At 37.9% G+C, this 18,399-nt stretch overlaps 1 protein-coding gene across 2 annotated transcripts in view; it reads right to left on the reverse strand.

Annotated features, from left to right (window-relative positions):
• Nucleotides 1–18,399, reverse strand: part of HECW2 (HECT, C2 and WW domain containing E3 ubiquitin protein ligase 2) — a 433,603-nt gene that overhangs the window by 238,944 nt on the left and 176,260 nt on the right. Inside the window, exon 2 of one of the 2 annotated variants that reach the window (XM_055572982.1) lies at nt 8,425–8,751. In XM_055572982.1, coding sequence (XP_055428957.1) covers nt 8,425–8,716 — 292 coding nt within the window. In that variant the 5' untranslated portion in view covers nt 8,717–8,751. Of the gene's footprint in view, nt 1–8,424; nt 8,777–18,399 lie in introns of those variants that run through there. The other variant, XM_055572984.1, reaches the window with a different exon arrangement.

The raw sequence follows: 18,399 nt of genomic DNA on the forward strand, positions 1-18,399 counted from the left end.
CTAACCACTGATAACCTCAGAATTTCTCAAAGTGTGCTGCATGTGACAATCCTGGGTGCGCAGCCCACAGACAAAAGTTACTTATTAACAGTTAATGCATGTTAGAAAGAAAAACAGCGATCACAACAAATCTCTCCCAGACCCTGTGGCTTAGAACAACAAGGTCAGGGTAGAAAACCAGTTCATTTTCTTTAATCAGACGGTTTAAGGAAAAGGATAAATAGTACAAATGGTAATCCAACACTGTGAAAATCAAGAAAGTAATAATTAACTAAAGGTTGAAAAACACTGGACTATATTTTTCAACACACAAGAAGAAAAATGAAGACTGGTTCACAGGACACTTAAGCCCCAGTCTTGACTGCACCCAACTACCAGCATGGTTTCACCATTCTGGACCTTAGTTTTTCTTATCTATAAAACATGAGCTTAAACTTTGGGATCTTAGAGCTCAAAAATGCATGATCCTAATGCCTTGGATCATTATTGCAATTTTATTGCAAGAGAAGACTCTTGAGAGTCCCTTGGACTGCAAGGAGATCAAATCAGTCAATCCAAATCAACCCTGAATATTCATTTGAAGGACTGATGCTGAAGCTGAAGCTCCAATACTTTGGCCACCTGATGCGAAAAGCCAACTCACTGGCAAAGACCCCCATGTTGGGAAAGATTGAGGACAAGAGAAGGGGGTGACAGAGGATGAGACAGTTGGATGGCATCACTGACTCAACAGACATGAGTTTAAGCAAACTCCAAGATATAGTGAAGGACAGGAAAGCCTGGCGTGCTGCAGTTCATGGGGTCACAGAGAGTCGGACACAATTTAGTAACTGAACAACAGTCTTTAGAGATACAGTCAACATAGATGCTGAGAGGTATACTCAAACAATATTGGTAAATTATCTTTTTGTTACTGATCCATGATAAGAGAATAAGCTGATCCAGAATGTGAAATACCTACATTAGTAAGCCCATTATTTAGTTTAGATGATTTTTTACAGCAAGATCTTCTCAATGAAGGAAGCTTCCACATTGATTTACATTCTATAGAAAGTTTCTTACTGAGTCACAGATCAGTAACAAACAGTTCAGCCCATGTACCTGAAGTGGCCTGCACATGAGAAATGGCAAATAAAACTTCTTGAAGTGTTTTTCTTTTGAAGAATCCAAAAAACAAGCACAAGATAAAAGGTTAAGGGGAATTTAATAGTGAGCCTGAAACAAATTTAATATTTTCTGCCCCTCTATAAAAAGCGTCCATTTGATTTTTCATGGAAAGCTGTTCGTGCTGATTGCCCAAGAGTTCTTACACAATAAAAGCATTTGGCTTTTTTTATCTGGAGAGTTTAGATGGAGGCAATGAGTAGCAGTATTAAATTTGTGAGGGGTCAATTCTAATTTTGGAGACAAACAAATTATAAATCTAGTGATTTCTGGAAGCTATCTGCAAAGTATTAATGGCTATAATTTGGAGATTCAGGGCTATAGGTACACTGTGATCATCTCTGGAAATCTTGGGTGTACATGAGATTTTCTGGAGGGAGAAAATATAATTAGCTTCTGTTTTAAAAACAATGTTCACAGTCAAAGTTTCCCCAGATAGTGTTTTGACATTTTCAACATTTTTTCTTTGTACTCCCAATAGGATCTCTACATTGCCCACACTGTCTAAAGATTCTTATTTCTGATCCAGAAGGACATGTTTTCCCTTCAGATTAGTAGTGCTAAAAGTCATTCAGAGCAAACTGAACAGTGCAAAACATTAGCAATTAGCTAAACAAAAACAAATCATACTTCCTACCTACTTCTAGGTAGGAAGAAAATGTAAGCCAAGAGAAACAACAATCAAAACGCACACTGTGCCAATAAGCCACACCTCACCAGCCCTATATTCCACCCAAATCCTTCCCCTGTGGGACTTATTTCTATAGAGACCATCTCTCAGTTCCACAAATAAAACTAGATGTTGCTAGGAAACAATCCGGCTTCTCAGGACACAGCTGAAAAGGAGTGGCTGCTTCCTACTAAGAGGTACAGAAACCTGAAGCTGTTCCTGCTGTATGTGCGTTTATGAAACTTATTTCACAGAGCCCAAGAGAGAACATGTTATGCATATTCCTTTAGTCATGACAGCCTTAAATTCAGGACAGCACTAAGGCAGACGCCAACATTCTTTTCCCATCCTAGCCCTGCACTCATTCTTTACTTTCAGGTCTTCTCTAAATTCATCATCTACCCTATCTCCCTTTAACAGGGGCCAAGAAAACTGTTTTGCATATTTCAAAATTTCTAAATACTCATTTGGAAGATTTTCCCCATCATGTCATTGATTTTATTAAACTTTTGAAAATTTCCACATGGGTTGGAGTTGCTACTTTGAAAATTTTATGTCAAATTTTGTTACTTCTCGTGAAAACAACCGAGTGGTTTTTACCTATATTAAAGCAGCCCAAACCATCTCTGAAGCAGTAACTACAGAGGTAGCCCACTCACTTTTCATCCTACCTTTGACAGTGGTTGTGTTCCTCTTTTTTCCTTTCTCATCTTAATAGCCATCCCAGCAGCTCAGTTAGGAATGACTGCTGGTACAAGAAAGGCTCACTACTGATGACTTAAACACGGGTGAAGATTTTTTCCTTTGGAGTGCCAGTCCAAGCTCTTTCTTTCTTCTCTGTAATCCTTGGCTCTTAATCTTCCTGACTGATAACTTATAATGGTTACATGTATATAACAAGTCAAGCGTCACATCCTTTCACCAGAGTCACAAGCACAAGAGAAAGTGGGGGTTAAAGACTCTCTTCATGAGGCTTTGGCTTTTCCTTGGAAAAGGAAGTTGCCCCAAAGTCTTCCCTTTACACATCACTGGCCAGAACTGGGTCATATGTGCACTCCTAGACTACTCACTACTTGGACTGCCACATTAGTTTAGACCCTTCTTAAGTCTAGAGAGGGCCTACTTGCCCTGAAAGCAAGGGCTTGCTGCCCACCTCCTAAACCCATAATGAAGCAGGAATCAGGAAATGGCTGTCAGTTAAAAATCACAGAGCTGCCATCCCTCCCTTACCACATGGGATGGCCAAGTTGTCACAGAAGTAAGGCTGTCTCTAGTCTAGAAGTCAAAATAATCCATCCAGAATGAGATGAACAAGCCCCAGGAGAGAAAGGGCTATCTCTCCTTAAATCAAGGCCTCTTACTCTCACTTTGAGGTCCCAGATAAGTCAATCTATCTTTTAAACACAGCTGTGGTTCTTCAACTATATAAATGACCCATGCTTAATATTTCAGAAGTTAGTACCTGGGCCTTTTAAAGTCATTTATTGTGGAAGACCTGTTAAAAACCAACAGTGTGTCTGAAAATACCACATATCTTATTCTACCTCATGATACTTCTATTCCTGAATGCTTGTCTCTGTGTTCATCCATCCTTTTAAGAGGTCTGAGGGCACTAACTCCTCACCCCTCTTCCGTGCTAGGGATCTAAAACTATTTGAAAATATACTAAGGAGACAAACATATGGGACTCAAACTACCACTTACTATTTATTCAGAGTTCTCTGGAAATGGCTAGATGGGGAAATTAAGTGGAACCTCTTATCACCCATCCTAAATCAAAAGTAGGGGAGAAACTTCTGCTCCAGGCTATATGGTAGTAATTAGTTCCAGGCTTGTCTTCCTAATGAAATGACTGTAAAACTAGTAAGCAGTTATTTTATGACATTGCACAATAGACTAAAATCCCAGAGAGAAGGGAAACTTATAAGGTGACTCCATGACCATCCTGATCTTATCCGGGGAACAATTTCCTGAGTGCAGCACAGGGAGCTAGAGTTCATGACAGTTCTAATGAGCTAAGGAGGCAGCAATCAGAGTTTGGGTCAACTAAAGTGGCTAGAATCTGCAGGCAAGGCACTGGAAAGAGTGAGGAGGGAATAAAGGGGATCCCCCACAAGCCTTTGGCTGTGGTCTGGGCTGCATACGTGCAGGGTGAGACTACCAAGGCTTTCCAGAGAATAGCTGCTCCAGGGCTGAGAGTGCAATGGAGTTAAAGTAGTCAAGCAGTTCTGGAGAACACTGGAATTACAGACCAGCCAGAGAGAATGGTTAACGTTCCAGGCATCTGGCTAAGACATCAGAAATGGCATTACTTACGAATAAGCACAAAGTCCTAGAGTAAAGCCCACAAAAAACCTACTCTAACAAAACCCCAAATCAAGTCCTAACAAAATCCATAAAGGAGACTAAACCTGAAGACTGAATCTCATTAAGTTAGAAGAGCTGGATAACTATATTAGGCTTTCCACAGATACATTCTAACCAAGTGTTAAATCATAGCTAGTAAGTTCAGGGAAATAAATCATCCAACCAGAATAAAAATAAACATTAAAATTAAAAGTATGCCACAGAACTCAGAATTTCTACAATACAGAATCCTCAATGTCCACTGTAAAGTGAAAAAATGCAAAGAAACAGGAAAATGGGACTCACAGTCAACAGAAAAACAGACAATAAAAAGAGACCCTTAGATAAGCCCTCCTCTAAGATTAGATATAGCAGACAATTTAAAGCAGATACATTCAAATCAATTCAAATAACCGAAAAAAGATATGGCCTGACAGAGTTAAGATATATCAGACTCTCATAAGATAAATTAAAACTATAAAAAGGGAAATGCATAGTCTATCAAGAAAAATAAATGACCCAATCAAAAAATGGGCCAAAGAACTAAATAGACATTTCTCCAAAGAAGACATAAAGATGGCTAACAAACACATGAAAAGATGCTCAACATCACTCATTATCAGAGAAATGCAAATCAAAACCACTATGAGGTACCATTTCACACCAGTCAGAATGGCTGCAATCCAAAAGTCTACAAGTAATAAATGCTGGAGAGGGTGTGGAGAAAAGGGAACCCTCTTACACTGTTGGTGGGAATGCAAACTAGTGCAGCCACTATGGAGAACAGTGTGGAGATTCCTTAAAAAACTGGAAATAGACATGCCTTATGATCCAGCAATCCCACTGCTGGGCATACACACTGAGAAAACCAGAAGGGAAAGAGACACGAGTACCCCAATGTTCATCGCAGCACTGTTTATAATAGCCATGACCTGGAAGCAACCTAGATGTCCATCAGCAGATGAATGGATAAGAAAGCAGTGGTACATATACACAATGGAGTATTATTCAGCCATTAAAAAGAATACATTTGAATCAGTTCTAATGAGGTGGATGAAACTGGAGCCTATTATACAGAGTGAAGTAAGCCAGAAAGAAAAACACCAATACAGTATACTAACGCATATATATGGAATTTAGAAAGATGGTAACAGTAACCCTGTGTACGAGACAGCAAAAGAGACACTGATGTATAGAACAGTCTTATGGACTCTGTGGGAGAGGGAGAGGGTGGGAAGATTTGGGAGAATGGCATTGAAACATGTAAATATCATGTATGAAATGAGATGCCAGTCCAGGTTCGATGCACGATACTGGATGCTTGGGGCTGGTGCACTGGGACGACCCAGAGGGATGGAATGGGGAGGGAGGAGGGAGGAGGGTTCAGGATGGGGAACACATGTATACCTGTGGCGGATTCATTTTGATATTTGGCAAATCTAATACAGTTATGTAAAGTTTAAAAATAAAATAAAATTAAAAAAAAAAAAAAAAAGAAAAGTCAAATAACTGAAATTTTTAAATCCACTGAACAGGCCTAACAGGAGAATGAAGAAAAACAAAAAGAAAAGTAGGCAAACTAGGTTGAATTCTAATACTAAAGAGATTAAAGCAAAATTAACCAGAGCCTCAGAACCTTAAAGAACAACATGTAACATATGTGTAACTGAAGTCTCAGAAAAAGAAGTTCTCAGAAAAAAGAAAAAAATATCCAAAGAATTCATGACCAAACTTTTCACAATTTTCATTAAAAATATTTACTTAAAAAGTTTAAAGAATCCCAACCAATATAGATAAAAAGAAAATCACACCTAGGTACATTATAGACAAACTGTTGAAAACCAAGATAAAGAAAAAAATATTGAAAGTAGCCAAAGGGAAAAAAAGAGACACAATACATACAGGCAATCAAAAATATCATGAGGATATGTGAGAAAGACACAGAGAAAACTTGAAATTAACTAAAGAAGAACAGCACTTTTCAAGAGATATATTTGCCAAAATATTTTCCTAGCTATATCCTTGGGCTAATTCTCGATTTAGACCTCTGATCTATACTCTAGAAAGTGAAATAAATACAAGAACACCAAGATTTTGTGACTTGGGAATAAGATAAACTTGGCCTTCCTTTCCTTATTTCCTTCTCAGTTAAATATAGATAAAGAACTAAAACAAGAGGGATGCAGAAACAGAAAGACGGTGGGGGAAAAACTATAAAGTAATATAGTTTATATTATAATACAGTAATAGGAATCATTGTCTTAAGTGATTCTAGCATCTTACAGATTAAAGTGTTTTTGTTGTGTACACTGTCTTAAGTGATTCTAGCATCTTACAGATTAAATTGTTGTGGTTTAGTCGCTAAGTCATCTCCATTTCTTTTGCAACCCCATGGACTGCAGCCATCAGGCTCTTCTGTCCATGGGATTTCCCAGGCAAGAATACTGGAGTGGGTTGCCTTTCCTTCTCCAGAAGATCATCCTGACCCAGGGATCAAACCCACTTCTCCTGCTTTGGCAAGCAGACTCTTTACCACTAAGCCACCAGGGGAGCCCACAAATTAAGATATTCACAAAAAAAAAAAAAAAAAAGATATTCACACACAAAAAAGGAATCACCCTATGCAAGAAAATAAAATTGTATCCCAAAATATGACACATAAAAAAATCATCTAAGAAAACACAATATGCTATTTGTAGCTTAATGTTAAGCATTACAAAATCTTAAGTGAGGGAAAAAAAAGGAAAAAATATGAGAAAAGTGAAAAGAAAAATGTTTCATAAAATCCAAAAGGGCAAAAATTACATCAAAACCACAAGAGTTACCTCTAAAGTCACATCAAAACTGCAATATTCTTTTGTGAACAGAATAGATATTAGATATAAACATATAATTTTAAAATCATGTATCTCCCTCACTATAAACATATATTTAAACACACCAGGGGAAAATGCTGAACTCTGAAGACTTTTCCTCCCCTTTTTCTTTTTGTCATAAGAGGAAATAGAAAAATTAAAATTCATTGAATTTTTGTTTCAATTTCTTGCTATCTAGCATGATTCAGCATTAAAATTTCCATAAGTAAATATAAATCAATTTTATTTTAGTCAATATAAAATTGTCCAGAGAAACAAAGTGCCATCAAGGGTATTACTTTGCCTCAACTAGGGTTTCTCAACAGTGTGCTGACATGTGAGGATAGATAATTCTTTGTTGTGAGGGGGTGTCCTCTGCATTGTAGGCTGTTTGGCAGCATCACTGATCTCCCATTTCCCCTATCCAGTTCTGCCAAACAAAAACATCGCCAAACACTGCCAAATGTCCCGTAGAGGAAGTAGGCAAATTGCCCCTGGTAGAGAAGCAGTGCATAAACTAGTTTTCCCACCCTACTGCCACTCTGTTCACACACACACACACACACATAAAGTGCTTGGCTTATAATCTACATTGAAAGGAACAATGTCTTCTGATAAGACATCTGTTGTTAATTTTTTTTTTTTTTAAAGAACTCCCTTCATGCAGCGATAAAGCTCTCCAACTTTGGGGAATGTTAAGATTTTCTTACTAGATTTGATTTAGATTTCTTTATGACTGGTTAGTAGGTTTTACTTCTGCTTTCAACTCAAGTAACAGATATTCTATTTTCTGGGACATGGTAATTCATCATGAACTCACCTATAAAAAGAGATGCAAATCAGCTAAACAGGGTTGGGACACTTTCATTAAAACAAATAGCAACCTATTTCTAAGTCATTTGTTAGAAGACTATGACACTTTCTTTACCTAATTGATCTAAGATACATCAAGGAATTTTGAAATAAAAAGATACTTTAGACTGCAAGTTATTCTTAATGTAATTCAACCTTCTGAAAATACAGAACATTTTTTATATCAGTTATCTAAATCTGAACATCTTTTCCATTGGTTTAAAAATACTTGTAAATGTTTATAGCCACCTCTTTCCAAAATGCAGCTAATGATCAAGGGTAAAGTGAAGTTTTAAAAAGAAAATACTGCAGGTTCTGATGTTTAATTAGGGGAGAAATTAAACACAGAATTCATATCAGCAAAGGTATTTATAACTGTTGTTTCCCCTACCCCAATGAAGAAGAAAAAAATTCCCAGGATATGGCTGTTTTAATTTATGTATGTGAATTTCTTCCCAGGAGAAAACATAGAATAGTATAATGTCAGAGCAAAATGTATGCGCTAAGTCACAAGCAAGTCCAGTTCATTTGACTTACCTATGTGATATAGTCCTATCCAATCACTGGGATCCACCTCCTCTTTAATGTCCCAGAAGATGATGAGGTTCTGGGCTTGCCCCAGAGTGTACTCATACATGCTGGCCGTCAAGCTGGAGCGGCTCTCAGAGGTCACCAGATCTGTGTCACTGTTGGCCCGCTGTAGGGTCATATTCTCTGTCATGGAGCTCTGGGCAGCCAGGCTCTGGAGGTTCTCTGGACTCAGGGTGTACCGCATCTGGGGATTTCGACGCCTTACAAAAAGCAGGTGCTCCCGGGCTGAGCTAGCCATCCCGTCTGCCTCTCTGAAGTTGACTTCCTACAAAGCTGTAGAGACAAACACATACAAAGCATTAGCATTACAATGCAAGGAATTACATTTAAGCTTCCCAGACAATGACTTTATGAGTGTTTGTTAAAGCCTAACCCACGCAATAATCTGCTGTCAAAATAAAACCTACTACTCTACTGTCAACTGATGATGTCAGAAACAACTTCCATAGGCTGAGGTCACATGATGGCAAAGGTCATCAAACACCTGTGGCCTCAATTTCATTACTGGGCACAGTGTCCTCATAGCAATTAAGAAGGGGCTTTCCCTACCATCACTTTTATGTCTATCCTTCCTCCTTCAGAAATAGCATCATCCTCTCCTTCACCCAACTCACATATTTATTTGTTGATGCAATTAAATTTTAAAATAGCAAGACAGAAAATTTTGACCCATGTTAAACAGAGTTGAAATACACCAGTGAGGACAAGTTCATGTGCTCAATTTCCTTCTCATAGGAATAAAACCCACCAAATCCTTCTTCAGGAACTTGCCCAAATGTTACCTCCTCACTTACATATAGTTGACCATTCCATTTAAAACTGCAACATCCAAGCATTTCCCACCCCTGCTTCCTTGCTTTACTTTTCTCAAAAGCAATTACCATGATCTGCTGTACCACAGAGCACCATGCACTTATTTGGTTCTTGTGTATTTTCCCCCACAAGAAGGTAAGCTTGGGGAAAGAACAGTCTGCTCAATAAAAGGTGATTGGAAAAACGGGGCAACCATGTGAAAAGAATGCAACTGGACCACTACCTTGCACCATACACAAAAAACCAACTAAAAATGGATTAAAAACTTGAAGACCTGAAACCATAAAACTCCTAGAAGAAAACACAGACCAAAATTTCTTTGACTTAAATCGTTGCAATATTTTTTTTTTTTTTTGGTCTGTTTCCTAAGGCAAAGGAAACAAAAGCAAAAGTAAATAAATGGTATCTAACTAAACTTAAAAGTTTTGGCATGGTAAAGGAAATTACTGATGAAACAAAAGGACAACCTACTGAATGGAAGAAAATATTTGTAAATGATATGACTGATAAGGAGCTAAACATGAGGAGATGATATATACTGATAAGGAGCTAAATAATCTGATAAGGAGCCAAAATATACAAAGAGCTCATGCAACTCAATATCAAAAAAAAAAACACAACCCAATTAAAATATAGGCAGAAGATCTGAATAGACATTTTTCCAAAGAACACATACAGATGGCAAACAGGCACAAGAAAAAATGCTCAAAATTACTAATCATCAGGGAAATGCAATTCAAAACCACAATGAGATATCCCCCTCATACCTGTCAGAATGGCTACCATCAAAAGCCAAACAAATAACAAATGTTGGCTACGACATGGAGAAAAGGAAACTCTCCTGCACTGTTGGAGGCAATGTAAATCAGTACAGCCATTATGGAAAACCATATGGAGATTTTTCAAAATATTAAAAATAGAACTACCATATGATATAGCAAGGAGATCAAATCAGTCAATCTTAAGGGAGATCAACCCTGAATATTCACTGGAAGGACTGATGCCGAAGCTAAAGCTCCAGTATTTTGGTCATCTAATGTGAACAGACAACTCATTGGAAAAGTCCCTGATGCTGGGAAAGATTGAGGGCACAAGGAGAACAGGGCATCAAAGGATGAGATGGCTGGACAGCATCACCGATGCAATGAACATGAACCTGGGCAAATTAGGGGAGATGTTGAGGGACAGGGCGGCCTGGCTTGCTGCGGTCCATGGGGTCACCAAGACTTGAACATGACTGGGCAACTGAACAAGAACAACAACAACAGTGATACAGCAATTCCACTTCTGGGTATACATCCAAAAGAAATGAAAACAGGATCTCAAAGAGACATCTACACTCCCCCCTGTTCACTGCTGTGTTATGTGAAATAGCCAAAATATGTAGACAACCTAAGTGTCATTTAATGAATAAATGGATAAAGAAGATGCAATATTGATGTATGTATGCAATACATACATTGGAATATTATCCATTTGTGAGAAAGAAGAAAATCCTGCTGTTTGGAATAACATAGCTGAACACTGAAGCATCATGCTAAGTGAAATAAGTCAGAGAAAGAAATTATCTCACTTATATGTGGAATCTAATTTAAAAAGAAAAGTCAAACAGCTAGAAACAAACCAAAAGAGTGGTAACCATGGGCTGCAAGATGGGAATAATGGGGAGGTTGGTAAAGGCTACAAACTCTCAATTTTCAGATGAATAAGGTTTGAGGAGCTAAAGTGAACGATGAATGACTACAGTTAATGACACCATATTATATAATTGAAATTTGCTAAGAGAGCAGAATTTAAATGTACTTATCAAAAAAAATAATAAAAGAGGTGATGAAGGTGTTCATTAACTGGATGGTGGGAATCCTTTCACAATGTACACAAATATCAAATCATCATGATGTAAATGTTAAATATCTTACAATTGCATTATCAATTATACCACAATAAAGCTGAGAATTAAAAAGAAAAAAAAAGAATGTAAGCTTCACAAATGCATGTTTGGTCACAGCTTCATCTCCAGCGTTTTCAACAGTGCCTCGTAAACAGTTCAGTTCAGTCGCTCAGTTGTGTCCAACTCTTTGCAACCCCATGGACCGCAGCACACCAAGCTTCCCCATCCAGCACCAACTCCTAGACCTTGCTCAAACTCATGTCCATTAAGCTGGTGATGCCATCCAATCATCTTATCCTCTGTCATCCCCTTCTCCTCCTGCCTTCAATTTTTCCCAACATCAGGATCTTTTCCAGTGAGTCAGTTCTTTGCATCAGGTGGCCACAGTATTGGAGCCTCAGTTTCAGCATCAGCCCTTCCAATGAATATTCAGGACTGATTTCCTTTAGGATTGACTGGTTGGATCTCCTTGCAGTCCAACGGTCTCTCAAGAGTCTTCTCCAACACCACAGTTCAAAACTATCAATTCTTTGGCACTAAGCTTTCTTTATACTCCAACTCTCATATCCATACATGACTACCGGAAAAGCCATAGCTTTGACCAGATAGACCTTTGTTTGCAAAGTAATGTTTCCGCTTTTTAATATGCTGTCTAAGCTGGTCACAGCTTTTCTTCCAAGCAAGCATCTTTTAATTTCATGGCTGCAATCACCATCTGCAGTGATTTTGGAGCCCAAGAAAATAAAGTTTGTTACTGCTTCCATTGTTTCCCCATCTATTTGTCATGAAGTGATGAGACCGATGCCATGATCTTCATTTTTTGAATGGTAAGTTTTAAGCCAGATTTTTCATGCTCCTTTTTTACTTTCATCAAAAGGCTCTTTAGTTTCCCTTTGCTTTCTGCCATAAGGGTGTTTTCATCTGCATATCTGAGGTTATTGATATTTGTCCCGACAATCTTGGTTCCAGTTTATGCTTCATCCAGCATTTCACATGATGTACTCTGCATATACCCAGCATTTCACATGATGTACTCTACATATAAGTTAAATAAGTAGCAAGACAATATACAGCCTTGACGTACTCCTTTCCCAATTTGGACCAGTAGGTAGTACAAAGTAGGTATCAATAAATGTTGAATAAGCAGATCAGTGACCAGTGAGCATCCTTCTCCAAGATACCCGTTAAGTTCCTAGGAGACACTCCTTACTATCTCCTAGATACTCACGACTTAACACCTTGAGTCCCTTTTCTGCGCCTGGTTTCTAACTGGTCCACAATATTTCTACCATCTGGATCATGATAAGTTATTTCCTTTGGCTCCCATCTAAAAGAACAAAGCCTTCCCTGTTTGAACTTAGATTCAGCCCCCTGCTGGCTCACTTTGAGTCTAGTCATAGATACCCATTTTCTTCTCCATTGCCAGACTCTGACAAAGATTCTTTCCAAGACCTCTGTACTTTATTAAAAAAACGAAGATCATGGCATCTGGTCATATCACTTCATGGAAAATAGATGGGGAAACAATGGAAACAGTGACAAACTTTATTTTGCTGGGCTCCAAAATCACTGTAGATGGTTGACTGTAGCCATGAAATTATAATGTTTGGCTCTACATAGAATGAATATGGCTCTCTTCTTCACTATCTCTTTCATGACTACTTCATTCACCAATAGGTTTATGGATTTAACATTTACTCTGCATCCCCAGTACCTGCTGGCCTCTTCAACATATTACATCTTTTCAAAAGACCACTCCTATAAGGTGTTCTAGAAAGTTAACTAGAACTTTCATTAAAAAAAAAAAAGTAATCCTGGGTTCAATGGTTACATTATTAACTAATAATCTTGGATACCTAGTCTGAGGAAAGAAAAGAGGATTCCCTAATTTTTCCCATCCCCTCATCCATTTTCACAAACACTCGGGTGAAGGGGAAAATTCTGCCACTGCCAAGGTCACAGTACTTGCAAATATATTTATTCAATTAATTTATGTGATAAAGTTGATCTCACACTTTTAGCACTATACTTGAATTTAAAAAATCACTGGGATTGGTGGGCAAGATGTCCTGTGTAAAAAGGACAGAAATAAAGTGAACAGAGAAACTAATACCTCTTCATAAATTTAACTATTGCTTTCTGATGTGGTATATAGTAGCTCTGACATCATATAACCCATAACTGTTACACAACTTCAAATACATGAAGCCTAAAATTCAGGTCAACCTCTAATGTGAGGTTTCATGAAATTTTCATTTTAGTGAATTTCACCAGGCCATTCTTTGTCTGTAAACCCAGAGTGAGCTCAGCACCACATCAGCTTCAACAGGCACTATAAATAATTAACTCCTAACACATTGTAGTCAAATAGAAAATGCAGGCTATACGTAACTAAGCTATTTCCCTGGAAGAAATAGGCCAAAACCTTTACTGCTTTAAGCAACAACAAAAAATACCTGAAAATTACTCTACTCTAGAAAGAAAAGGGGTAAAGGGATGTATACGAAAACTATTTTATTTTTTAATGACCTCTATTTAATCAGAGAGATAGGTAAAACACAATGGGAAAAAGAATAAGTTCCAAACTCTGATTATGGGTTTCGGTCATCTCTCTACTATTAAGTTGCTCTGTCATCTTGGAAAATTTATTTTAACTCTCTGTGCTTCCCATCACTATAAGAGAGACATAGTAACACCTGCTTGCAAAATAGAATTTTGGAGAAAACTAAATTAATCAGTACACGTAGAACATTTAGAACAGTGCCTGGCATATAAGTGCTCAATTGTGTTTAACTATTAATATTAATAATGTTATGTGATGACATTCTACTTTAATTATACCAAGTAGTACTGATTTTAATACTCCTTTGATCCCCACAATTATTGGGAGAGTAGATTATCAGCACCCTCAATTATTCAAAGCACAGGCCCCAAAACAGAAAGAAAAAAAAGAGCCTTGTAGGCAATGAGGAAAAGCTATCCTGAAGCCCAAGTCTTAGCCCTATAGCAAGGGACTGACAAGGGCCACTCTCTGGTCCTCCAGCCAGAGATAAAGCTTGAAATTTGATTTACTCATCATTATTGGGTTCATTCATTTATTCACACATTCAACAAACTTTTATTGAGTACCTCCCTTGTGAAAGCCATTAAAGATAAAATAGAGCAAAAGATCAAATCCCTACCTTGTGAAGTTTCATTTTTACAAAGAGAGAAAACAACAGACAGGTAAAAAAAAAAAATGAATAAATAACATATTTATTTTTAGTGGAAAAGCAAAAATAAGCTAGAAATGTGTGAATTTGCTAGCCTAACTGAACCCTGCAAAAAAAAAAAAAATGTATGAAGCATCTATGACTGGCATAAAACTATAGAGTATACCAAACAGTAAAGAGAGTAAGTTCAGTTCAGTTCAGTCGCTCAGTCGTGTCTGACTCTTTGCGACCCCATGAATCACAGCACGCCAGGCCTCCCTGTCCATCACCAACTCCTGGAGTTCACTCAGACTCATGTCCATCGAGTCAGTAATGCCATCCAGCCATCTCATCCTCTGTCGTCCCCTTCTCCTCCTGCCCCCAATCCCTCCCAGCATCAGAGTCTTTTCCAATGAGTCAACTCTTTGCATGAGGTGGCCAAAGTACTGGAGTTTCAGCTTTAGCATCATTCCTTCCAAAGAAATCCCAGGGCTGATCTCCTTCAGAAGGGACTGGTTGGATCTCCCTGCAGTCCAAGGGACTCTCAAGAGTCTTCTCCAACACCACAGTTCAAAAGCATCAATTCTTCGGCACTCAGCCTTCTTCACATCCATACACTCTCACATCCATACATGACCACAGGAAAAACCATAGCCTTGACTAGACGGACCTTTGTTGGCAAAGTAATGTCTCTGCTTTTGAATATGCTATCTAGGTTGGTCATAACTTTCCTTCCAAGGAGTAAGCGTCTTTCAATTTCATGGATGCAGTCACCATCTGCAGTGATTTTGGAGCCCAGAAAAATCAAGTCTGACAATGTTTCCACTGTTTCCCCATCTATTTCCCATGAAGTGATGGGACCGGATGCCATGATCTTCGTTTTCTGAATGTTGAGTTTTAAGCCAACTTTTTCACTCTCCTCTTTCACTTTCATCAAGAGGCTTTTGAGTTCCTCTTCACTTTCTGCCATAAGGGTGGTGTCATCTGCATATCTGAGGTTATTGATATTTCTCCCGGCAATCTTGATTCCAGCTTGTGCTTCTTCCAGTCCAGCGTTTCTCATGATGTACTCTGCATATAAGTTAAATAAGCAGGGTGACAATATACAGCCTTGACGTACTCCTTTTCCTATTTGGAACCAGTCTAAAAAATGACAGAATGATCTCTGTTCGTTTCCAAGGCAAACAATTAAATATCACGGTAATCCAAGTCTATGCCCCAACCAGTAACGCTGAAGAAGCTGAAGTTGAACGGTTCTATGAAGACCTACAAGACCTTTTAGAACTAACACCCAAAAAACATGTCCTTTTCATTATAGAGGACTGGAATGCAAAAGTAGGAAGTCAAGAAACACCTGGAGTAACAGGCAAATTTGGCCTTGGAATACGGAATGAAGCAGGGCAAAGACTAATAGAGTTTTGCCAAGGAAATGCACTGGTCATAGCAAATACCCTCTTCCAACAACACAAGAGAAGACTCTACACATGGACATTACCCGATGGTCAACATTGAAATCAGAGTGATTATGTTCTTTGCAGCCAAAGATGGAGAAGCTCTATACAGTCAACAAAAACAAGACCGGGAGCTGACTGTGGCTCAGATCATGAACTCCTTATTACCAAGAGAGTAAGGTTTCCTTTCAAATTCTTTCTTATCTTTCCCTAAGGCATGTAACATGGCTCTTACTCTTCAAGAACTTTAAGAGGAAAGATCAAATAATTCACATATGAAAGAATTCAACCTGGTATTAATGACACTTCATGTACATGTACAATTTGTCCCCCAAGTATGTGATAGAACTAGTAAATGCTCATGGGGCATCAGGAAGTGACAGTAATATAAAATATTGTACATTTTCCAAAACATTTTCACTCCTATCATCTCAAGTGAGACCCCAAAATAATATGAATTAAGTTTGAAAAATGCTGTCATCTCTATTTTCAGATGAAAAAAACTGAATATCTGCAAGACAAAAGATTGGCTGAAGGAGATCTGAGGTAAGTCTTAAAGGATAAGAGGAAAAGAATAAATGTATGAAAAGCATTCATACATCCTAACTGGAAGGATGGTTATGGAGAAGCAAGCAAGGAAGAAGATATGAGAGGGAAGAAACAAAATGAAAACCAGAAGTTCTGCAGACATCTGTGTCTCTTTTGCTGTCTCACATATAGGATTATCAGTACCATCTGTCTAAATTCCATATATATGTGTTAGTACACTGTATTGGTGTTTTTCTTTCTGACTTACTTCACTCTGTATAATAGGCTCCAGTTTCACCACCTCACTAGAACTAATTCAAATGTGTTCTTTTTAATTGCTGAGTAATATTCCATTGTGTATATGTACCACAGCTTTCTTATCCATTCATCTGCTGATGGACATCTAGGTTGCTTCCATGTCCTGGCTATTATAAACAGTGCTGCAATGAACATTGAGGTACACGTGTCTCTTTCAATTCTGGTTTCCTCAGTGTGTATGCCCAGCAGTGGGATTGCTGGGTCATATAGCAGTTCTAGTTCCAGTATTTTAAGGAATCTCCACATTGTTCTCCATACTGGCTGTACTAGTTTGCATTCCCACCAACAGTGTAAGAGGGTTCCCTTTTCTCCACACCCTCTCCAGCATTTATTGTTTGTAGATGTTTGGATAGCAGCCATTCTGACCTGCCTGAGATGGTACCTCATTGTGGTTTTGATTTGCATTTCTCTGATAATGAGTGATGTTGAGCATCTTTTCATGTGTTTGTTAGCCATTTGTATGTCTTCTTTGGAGAAATGTCTGTCTAGTTCTTTGGCCCATTTTTTGATTGGGTTGTATATTTTTCTGGAATTGAGCTGCAGGAGTTGCTTGTATATTTTTGAGATTAATTCTTTGTCAATTGCTTCATTTGCTATTATTTTCTCCCATTCTGAAGGCTGTCTTTTCATTTGCTTATAGTTTCCTTTGTTGTGCAAAAGCTTGTAAGTTTAATTAGGCCCTGTTTGTTTATTTTTGCTTTTATTCCCATTACTCTGGGAGGTGGGTCATAGAGGATCCTGCTGTGATATATGTCAGAGAGTGTTTTGCCTATGTTTTCCTCTAGGACTTTTATAGTTTCTGGTCTTATGTTTAGATCTTTAAGAAATATACTATGTTCATGGATTGGATGAATCAATATAGTGAAAATGAGTATACTACCCAAAGCAATCTATAGACTCAATGCAATTCCTATCAAGCTACCAACAGTATTTTTCACAGAACTAGAACAAATAACTTCACAATTTGTATGGAAATACAAAAACCTTGAATAGCCAAAGCAATCTTGAGAAAGAAGAATAGAACTGGAGGAATCAACCTGCCAGAATTTAGGCTATACTACAAAGCTAAAGTCATCAAGACAGTATGGTACTGGCACAAAGACAGAAATATAGATTAATGGAACAAAATAGAAAGCTCAGAGATAAATCCACGCACCTATGGACACCTTATCTTTGACAAAGGAGGCAAGAATATACAATGGAGAAAAGACAATCTCTTTAACAAGTGGTGCTGGGAAAACTGGTCAACTACTTGTAAAAGAATGAAACTAGAACACTTTCTAATGACATATACAAAAATATATTTACATTTTGAATTCTAAAAGGAACTCAAGCACAGCTCTTAAAGAATTGTTTCTATTTAAAAACAAAGTTAATTCCAACTTCCAAACCACCCACTTTAAAGGAACTTTTAGAGCCAGCACTTTCAAGCCAGTCGCTGCATGTAGTGTGATGTGAAACAAGGGAAAGAAGAGAAGATCAGAAGAAACTTGGGCAAAGAACATGAAGTAATTTACTTGGAACCTCACCAGTGAGCAGGGAGCCATTCCAGGATCTCAAGCAGAGGAACCAAAATATAAAATTTAAGCATGAGAAAGTTAATCTGAAAGCTTACGAAGGACTGATTTTAAGAGGAAGAAAACAGAGATGAGGAAAACAGTTAAAAGCTAACTGATTAGTTAAGACATCTGGCACTGAGTGTTAAGAATAGATTTCATTAAGAATAGAA

Source organism: Bubalus kerabau, chromosome 3, assembly GCF_029407905.1.
Source record: "Bubalus kerabau isolate K-KA32 ecotype Philippines breed swamp buffalo chromosome 3, PCC_UOA_SB_1v2, whole genome shotgun sequence".
Classification (NCBI taxonomy): Eukaryota; Metazoa; Chordata; class Mammalia; order Artiodactyla; family Bovidae; genus Bubalus; species Bubalus kerabau.